This window comes from Gekko japonicus, unplaced genomic scaffold (assembly GCF_001447785.1).
Source record: "Gekko japonicus isolate JY-2015 unplaced genomic scaffold, Gekko_japonicus_V1.1 scaffold157, whole genome shotgun sequence".
Classification (NCBI taxonomy): Eukaryota; Metazoa; Chordata; class Lepidosauria; order Squamata; family Gekkonidae; genus Gekko; species Gekko japonicus.
This window is the reverse complement of record NW_015168051.1, coordinates 528,214-537,774: the sequence shown is the minus strand read 5'-3', so window position 1 is coordinate 537,774 and position 9,561 is coordinate 528,214. Positions and strand designations below refer to the sequence as shown.

General features: G+C 41.4%; 1 protein-coding gene across 1 annotated transcript in view; it reads left to right on the top strand.

Annotated features, from left to right (window-relative positions):
- Positions 1-9,561, top strand: part of PIEZO2 (piezo-type mechanosensitive ion channel component 2) — a 428,995-nt gene that overhangs the window by 183,682 nt on the left and 235,752 nt on the right. The window contains exon 4 of the mRNA XM_015414359.1: positions 6,345-6,387. Within this exon, the coding sequence (XP_015269845.1) occupies positions 6,345-6,387 (43 nt within the window). The remainder of the gene's footprint in view (positions 1-6,344; positions 6,388-9,561) is intronic.

The following is a 9,561-nucleotide window of genomic DNA, read 5'->3' as shown; positions in this document are numbered from 1 at the left end:
GGAAGCCACTTCATTGGCATGGACATTGAAATCATCCATGACTACCAGTCTAGGGTACTCCAACGCCCAGCCTGATACGGCCTCCAGCAGGGACAGCAGACTACTGGCCGGTGCGTTAGGTGGTCAGTACACCAGCCAGATCACCATACTCTGCTCAGCCTCCAGCATCAGGCCGACACACTCCAAGCCCGTGATCTCCACAGATGGGAGTGCCCTGAAGGAGTAAGCCTCCTGAATGAAAATAGCAACTCCTCCCCCCACCCCCTAGTTCGTGAATGGTGGAGGACCGAGAACCCCGGTGGGGCAAGCTGGGAGAGAGCCACAGTCTCCCTGTCTCGCACCCAGGTCTCGGTCATGCACGCCAGGTCAACCCGTTGGTCCAGGACAAAGTCCCAAAGGACTGTGGTCTTATTATTAATAGACCTGGCATTGCACAACACCAATGCCAGAGGGGGGTTATCAACCCTGGCCCCACTGCCAACAACCCTTGGGATGGGCCGCAGGCTGGAAGGGCACCGAGCCACTTTATTTCTCAGTGTCCTTCCCTTGGTGTACTGCCTGGGCCCACTGCTATACTTTCCCCTCCCCACGAGCACCGGAATCTGTTGGCCAGGCATTGCTGCCACAGCAGGTCTCCATCGGAACTTCAGACCGCTAATGGTTAGCTGATGCTAAACCTCACACGAGCTGGACACAACTAGGTATCACTGATGCTAGATAATAAATAACAACCTGCTGTAAAAATTCCTTAACGATTGCACTAAAAATCAATGACCGACCGGTCTACCACAGAGCTGCCCTAGCTATTACTAGGCCTGCTTAAAAACTTCTAACTCCTAGCAACCTAACCATTCAGACTCACACACCAGCAGACATACTCTTCTAACCTACTCCCTAGCATTTATGCAGACTATTTCTAATTAAAATTAAGTCTTAAAATTAAATTATGTTCACTTTGTTCACATAGGCAAGATTGCAGCTGCTTTGTGTGTATATACTTTGATGTAATTAAAAATGGTTTCATGTTAATAAACTGAATAGAATCCCATTTTAATATGTTTCTAATTAGTGTATCAAGTCTAAAACAGCATATATATTTTTTGCTGTAACCCGTGCAGTAGAATCCACCACGTTAAGACATGTATACTGGGAGCACTGAATACTGAGCCTATTATGAGAAGTGTTTCCTATTTGTTCTGACATTTTACATCGCTGGATTGCTGCCATCTAAATTCTGCAACTGAGGGAGGATAAGACTAAAATAGAATATTAGATTTGTTCAACAATTTGGGGGGGAGGGGGAGTACAAATCTACAATGGCACATGCCTTCCAGATTCTGAATGAATTAGAGTTGACCTCTGTTGTTCATGGCCACAATCCAATATTGAGTCTTAAGTTCCTTGAAACCAATGGGTTTAAGCATTCTTCTCTGTACAGGTCTCTTGAATTGTATTGAGCAGTTAAATTGACGTGTGAATAGAATGAAGTGTAATAGAGATGGAAATACAAACCACAGAGTCTGAATAACCTCTGTTGGATTGTTTGTAGCCTGTTTAAAGACTAGAACAGACACCTCAACAAATATATTCATTTGGAAGTAAGTCTTAATGATTTCAATGGAGATTACTTCCAAATGGTCCCTCCTTTGGACCACAGTCAAAGGAGGATATGAAGCTCCTGTAGTTCTGTTTGTAGATTTGCCAAAATTTAGGGATGGCATGTTTCAATTATGGCAGAAAGCAGTGGAAACTGGGAGAAAATTGCCCTTTTTGTTCTTCAGTGTATCCTCATCTCTTTGGCATGCTGTTTATTTATAGAGGTGGCTTATGCTGAAGTGATTGTATTCATCACTGCCTTTTATTTGTCCAGTTACTCAATATGCTTCCATGATCTGGAAATCAGCAGCCACGGTGAAGATTCCATCTTATTGTACCATGAGAAGATGCCAAAAGGCCTATAGCAAAATGTGTCTCATTTTCTGATCTAGGCTGCAGAAAACATACTTTTTACACATCTGGTAAACTTTTCTTTATAAAACAGTGGGCCACCCTTGTGATTTTTGTGGCTCCTTGATTCAGAGTTTCTGTATCTGGGTTTCAAATGTACAGCCTCTCTGCTCAGAGAGTCTGGCTTCTGTAGGGCCAAAGGCCTTTTGCTTTCTATTAAAAATACTACTGAAGTCATCCCAGAAGTATAGGATGCAGTAGACATTCCAAAGTGAACTCCTCCATTATAAATTTACCAGTAGTTTATGAGCTGCAAAGTTTGAATTATGGAAAGGGAATTGGGGCTCTTGCAGTTTCTAACTCCTGATGCAAAATCCATTTCTGTGTAAAGAAATAAACCTGCCAGATGCACTCTAGCTTTGAAAGCAGAGGTTCCCAAGTGTATTAATAAAGCATGTTTTAATAAATAAATGGAATGTTGTCTTGTTCTCACTCCTAAAAATTGCACTTATACTTCATCTTTATCTTTCTGCCCTTGAGCCTAGTAGCCACTGTTTTAGAAATACAGATGACCAGCAGTGCCATGGCATGAATGGAAGTGGCTTTTATTCATGCAAAGGCTTGTGTGTCTGATTATCACCAATTTCCCTCCACTTCACTCTTCTGAGGAGGGGGGTTTCCAATGATACTCAAGTGTGTCTGATTATCACCAATTTCCCTCCAGCCTTGACCCTTCACTCTTCTGAGGAGAGGGGTTTCCAATGATACTCAGGAGCAACTTTTTAGGATCTCAGGAAACTACAGTGGGAGGGAAAAGGTGAGGGTGCCTCATTCCTCAAAGTGGTCCCAAGATTTGCCAGTGACTTCTAAGTTAACAATTAAATTGCATATTAAAGACAAATTCAAACTCGAGTGTTATAGAATCGTTTGTTGTATGGATGTTCAGCTCTCTAACTTTCGAAAAATTACCTTTTCAATGAGGTGTTGGGGTCAATGAATGTCTCATCAAGAAGAAGGTTACCCTTACCCACCTCCCCAACACAAATGAATTCTCTCCAGTAAATTCAAATGCTTTAACAGTAACCAAAGCATCAGGCTGTCAGACAGATATGTACTAATTGCATTTGTTGCCAATATCTACATTTCTGGTCTAACTTCCCACCAGTGATTGCATCAACTCTCACTGTCCTTAATTATAGTAAGGTTCTTTGAGTGCAGTATGTGACAGAATATAAACATAATAATAAAAGCAAATAACTAATATTAACCCCCTAGAATGGTATTCTAATTGTTGGAAGATTGCATATTTGTAATATTAGTAACATCTTAAAGACTAACATGAGTTTTCATGGTTTACAAAAGCTTATACCACATCTTTAAGGTGTTTTGCTATAATCAACATACCCGCTACTCTGGATTTTAAGTTTCCTACTTCATAAATATGATACCTCCTGCATAGAAGTGATTATATCATCATTAATTTGTTCCTCAAGTTGTCATGAAATTTGGAAGACAAGACAGTTAGAACTACCTGTTAATAAACTTCTGTTCCAGGTTGCAGATCTAGAAAAATAGATAAAAAACAGAAAATACTTTCCCGTGATGCAATGTTCGCTTTGGTCCCAATTAAACCTGACATGCACTTTCTGAGCCTTGTTGTTTCAGCAATGACTTCCTAGTATGATTTTAACTATATCAAAAAAAAAGAAAATAACTGTTTCTGAATAAATGAACAAACTAGTTTCATTAGGAACAAAAAATAGGGTCTGTCTCTGCTAATAGTGGAAACTGAAGCATATGGAATGGGAAAAACTGGAGTTGCAAGGTCTGTTTTGGCTGCTTCTATATACAAGCTACATTCAGATGTCATGGTGACGCATAGTGTTTAGTCATGGTGTGATTAAAGTGTGAACACAGGCTGCTCCACAAACTGTGACTTGTTTGCATTACTAAAATGGAATTATAAACCATAGTTTGTACACACCATGTTAACTGTGGTTTGTTGCAATGTCAGAGTGTAGAAATCCTTGTTTTTCACTGGCACTGCCCCTTTCAGCTTTTTGACTACAGAGACAGAAATACAGAACAACAAAAAAATTTGCTACTTCTTAGAACCCCCCCCCCCCAAATGATTCAGCAAGCATGAATGGACTTCAGGAACTTCAGCTTCTCGTAAGAAGAACTTCAAAAGGCAGTAAAATTGCATGAAAGAAGGGGGGGACCGGTATAAGATTAATTTTGTTTCAGAGTTTTGTTTTGTTCTTTTAAATTAGGACTTTAGTGAAGCAGCAAAACTAAGATTGAAAAACTAGGTAAGACACCTCAAACCAACCAAGCCTTCTCACTCTTAGCTACCAGAGGTTCTTCACCTTTCCCTGGCTGTTTCAATAGATCCCTGAATTTTAACTCCGGAACAAAAGGTCTCTGCCAGTTTTTGCAGTCAGTCAATAGCTTGGTAGTGCAAGGGAGCATTCAGGCATTTTACGTGGTGGTGGTGTAAAATAAGACAGTAGACTAATTGGTATTTTTTGAACTTGTTACAGACCCAAGCCAGGAACAACCCCCCACGCACATTATTGATCCTGGTCCCCTGTGCGGAACCCCTGAACAACTTACCAAACTTGTGGGTCCTCGAGGTTGGATGCACACAAGAAAACCAGACCTGTTTAGGTTTATTAAATTATTTAAAAATTGACTATGCAGTACAGTCTTCATGGCTTAGCAACAAGAAAACAAAGCTAACTTAGTATTAGATGGTCAGTCTCTTGCAGCATAAAATCCACAGAGCAGCATAAAAGTTATCTATATGTTGCAGTCCATCATGATGGAACAGAACATATCTAGGCACACTAGCATGGCATATACCCTCAGAGCTTCTTACCCTATGGCATCAGGTGGTCTCTCAGGTCCAATCAAGCCTTTTCTTTTTGGAACTTTCCAGAGGACATTGGTAATTGCTGCTAATTTCCCCCTCCCATCTGGTTAAACAACTGAGAACAGGTTCCCATGATTAACCAATTATCACACTCTCGAGTCTGGCCTTGAAAGAGATACTGATGGTAGCTGCAGAGAAATTGAGAGCACAAACACTTGTGAGCTGGATTAGGCCTTCTAATATTCATGTTAACCCATGAAGGGAGATTAAAGTGTTTGGCATCACAGAGCTATTGTCAATTATGTATGTTTAGTAGATTAACCGGTGTACAACAAACTGTAGTTTAAGCAAACAGCTGTATACTGTGACAACCGAATGCAGCTGTCACGACTCAGGTGGGGTGTCACCTGACGCTGCCACCACTCTGGATTTATGTTCCCTTGAGAAGGCCCAGAGTACCCTCCCAAGACCTTCAGTCCTCCCTTTAGGCTGAATAACAGGTGTGAGGACCAGGCAGAGTGAAACAAGAAAAAGGTTTATTTTATAGGAGGTCAAACAACAAGGTGCAGAATAATAACAGTAAGTGGGTGAAAACAAAAGAAATCAAATGCCCTAACGTTTTTAAATATATACCGTCCCTAGCTCACTCTCTCAGGTGACCTCAGACTAACTCACCCTTCCCTTCAGGATGAGGGTTTCTTCCCACAGCAGCCTTCCTTCTGGCTCTGCCCCCCTGCAGCAGCCTCTCTTCTGGCTCTACCCTCTGGAAGAAAAAACAACTCTTCCTGCTGCTCCAGAACTTTTATTCCAAGCCCTCCTCTTTTCCTATTGGTCCATTTTGGCTCCAAAACCTCCCAGGGGCTTCTGGGAGTTGTAGGCCCAGCCTCACCTACTGCTAGCCAGGCTCCTTGGGCCTAGTAGGCCTCTGGTGGCACAGTCCAGATCATGACAGCAGCCATAATGTCAGAGTGGTACATCATTTGGGGATGAGACAGAAGGGTTACAGTGCAATTATTTCTACTAAACTGAGCTACAGACTCTGTGCATAGGTACCCTGTACTTAAAACACTCTGACTACAAAGAAGAAACACAGAAAACCAATGAGAATTATTTGACAACTAAGCGAGTTTCTGAAACAGACCTCCTGCTGGGTCTAAAGAGCCTGACTTGAGGCTTCAGCCTCTTCCAAGCAAACCCACTGCTCCTGTTGCCCCAAAACTATGAGAATTGCTGCTGTGCTCCTTCTTGTGCCATCAGGTAACATGAACTACCCAGTATCAGCAAGGAGGAGCTAGTGCTATGGCTATTCCTCAGATCAGGCACCTGAAAACCAGATTAACATAATGGGAGCTCCTCACCACACATGATGGGGGGAAGTTGTATTACTAAACTACATGAGATATTTCAGTGCTTTGATTTTCATATTTATTGGACTTTTATGCTCACTGGGTCTAAATAGCCTCTCATTAAACGATTGATAGGCGAAAAAACAAGTTTTAATGAGTTTCCTTCTTTTTTGTAGGTTTGACATGGGAAAAAACACTACGGCAGATTGGTTTTGAAAGGTAAGTGTAAAATATTGATCCCCTGTGTGTGGATCCACTCCTATGCATGGATTGAGAATAAACATAAAAATTAGCAAAAGTTCATAGCTCATGTTTAGTTTGTACATTTTTGCTTTGGATACTTGGTAATATATTAATTGGGTATTTAAACAATATTCACATATAAACAGCCTTGCAGATATTTACATGGAGCAGTGGGTTATAGATACTGTAAATGAATAAATATGTCCAATGAATTTAGACTTATGGGAGGTCAGATAAATTGGGAAAGAAAAAATACACTTTAAAACGCATTAATGAATTTAGACTTATGGGAGGTCAGATAGATGAAGCTTTGGGAAAGAAAAAATACACTTTAAAATGCATGGAAAGAAAAATGAGGCCAAATGAGGTATATTCTTTCATTCCTAGCCATTAAATGTTTCTTCAAACTGAAGGACCTATATCATTTCCAGAAGACTTTCATGAACTCTGATGAAAGCCTGTTGCAAAGCTGGAAAATGGCAGGGCTGATCTTACATATGCATTTCACTTTATCAGTCAACACTTGATAACTCACAGCTGACTGTGAAATTATTGAAAGGTATTGTGTTGAAGGTAACGGGAGTGTTTGGTGATGCTGATTAATCTATGGTGGTTGTTTCAGAGTCATTGTGTGATCAGTGTTCATTGGTGGGAATCATGTAAGAGTGCTTGTTTCAAGTTCTTTTCCTGTTTTAACTTGCCACATAGAGATCAAGACAGCTTTTTCTGTTATCCAGAAACTCTAATGGGGCATAGAAAAGGAGGCATTACCCAGTGAAGGACAGTCTTTCAAACTGGCGAAGCCCTGGCAATTACAGGAAACATTGGAGATCCTTTTTTGAGAACTCTAAAATTGCTCATGATTTCCTGACCACCCAAGTCTCTTCCAATGAGCTCCCAAAGCCTCTTACCTCTGGTGACCGCTGTTTCACTAATGGAGACAAGGAGGCAAATCTCTTCCCTCCCTCCTTCCTGAGGCCACCAAGATGACCTTGATGGAGAGGGAAGGAGGTTTGTGTCTTTTTCTCTCTTGTCCTTGCCTGCCCCCTGGTATAACCTGAATGCTGCTATGGACAATTAGGCATGTGGGGGCTACTTCCTGGACTCTCTTTTCCCTTAACACAATTGTAACAGTATTCATATAGGCGTCCTCTCCTCTTGCCAAGGCCAATGCTGCTGAAATCACCGCTTCAGTCAGGAGTTGCAAGGTGGCAGGAGACAGAACTCTCCCCCCCCCCACACAGTGCAACAGTAGGCAAGTGAATGGTAGGATGTTCTTAAACTTGAATTAAAATCTGAGTTTGAGAAGAATTCAGAGTTTGTAATGCTTTAGCTTGTATTAAAGGAACATACTACAAGATATTGAGGTTCATGTTCCATACCACGGAATTATTAATTTAGTAGTCCGTAAGGTATTTTGGGGCCAAATTGTTTGGCACTTTTGTTTAAGTTTAAAATATTATTGCCCATAAGTTCTTGGATGCTAGTGCAGGCTGTAGTGGAGCACTAGTATATTGTGAGGATCATCATATTCTGGAGAGGATTGCCAGGAGCTGCCCTTTGGCTGATCTCCAAGGCTTAAATGCAGATTAAAAATGCAACATGAGTCTGTGAGATCAAATAGAGGATAGCATAGGTTTGACATGAAGTGACTGAATACTACATGAGCCATGGCAAGGAAGAGCTAGCTTTGAAGTTTCAGGCAATAGCCTTGAGTAATCTGAAACAGAGCAGATCAGGAAAACATTTGAGATTTGGGGTTTAGCAATATTCTGCTGAATAATCTGCTGAACAGCCTTGAGCTGCTCATAAAAAGCTGAACTGTTTGGTAAAAAAGATGGATTCCTGCTTGCGACTGGTGATCAGAACAAGAGCAGGGTCATTCCTAGTATTTATGTTTGGATGTCTGGAAATAGATTAAGTTTATGCTTTGTGGTGCATAAACTTTCTGAAATAACATTATGATATTCTTTCTTTGTAACACGCTCTGGAACTGGGCAATGGGACTGTATTCTCCCTTCCCTTGAGGGACTGATTCATCAGTGGAATTAATATCTGAGTCTAATTGAGGATTATGCCACTTCTATGGCCTAATACAGCTATTAGATGAGGTTGAATGGCCTATACAAAAGAGTGATTTGGGCACGAGAGATCATAAGGTGGGCAATAACAAAGAAGCACTCCTAGCTTGGTGGTTTTAACAGCCATACAATTCTTTTAAAACAGGAGTTCAGACCATCTGTAAATACTTACATGTGATTTTCAGCTAAAAGAGAAATCTGGTAGAAGCCAGTCAGAAATGTGCAAAGTGATAGGGAAAGTTTATGTTTATTTCAGTATATTTTTACTCCTCTCTTTCTCCAGGGAGCTTGGGACAACCAGTGTGGATTGCATTGGTTACCTCCAGGCTGGACTGCTTAACTTGCTCTATGCAGGGCTATCCTTGAGACTGATCCAGAAACTCCAGCTGGTTCAAAATGCAGCTGTGCATGTCCTTACTGGGACCTCAGGCATGAGCACATATACATCCTGTGCTCCACCAGCTGCATTGGCTTCCAGTTGAGTACTACTTGCTAAAAATCAGTGGGTGATTTCCCACAAGCGCTGCTCCGCGCTCACTCTTCTCTTTGGCCCGATGGTACGTGTCAATTTCACACAAGCTGCTGCACGACCGCATTTTGCCTCGCAGCTTTGTGCGATCTTCCCCGCGTCTACTCAATCCTCAAAAAACAAGATTGAGTAGATGTGGGAAAAATTGCACAAAGCTGCGAGGCAAAATGTGGTCGCACAGCAGCTTGTGTGAAATTGACACGTACCATCGGGCCAAAGAGAAGAGTGAGCGCGGAGCAGCGCTTGTGGGAAATCACCCAGTATATATGAGCACACATACAAAGGTCAAAACTTTATGAGAGCACTTTAACTTTATTTTCACCATCTCATAATGTATGTATGGATTTGCATTTTAATCCTTTATTATATTGTTATATTCATGTGTTGTGAGCTGCCCAGAGCCTGCTTGTGGGGTAGGGTGGGATACTAAGTAAATAAATAAATTTCTCCGTCCTTCATTTTTATCTTCACAGCAACAATCAGAGTGGACATGATTTTCTTCTGTTATATAAAATGGCCAGTCTTTTGGCTGCTAAACTT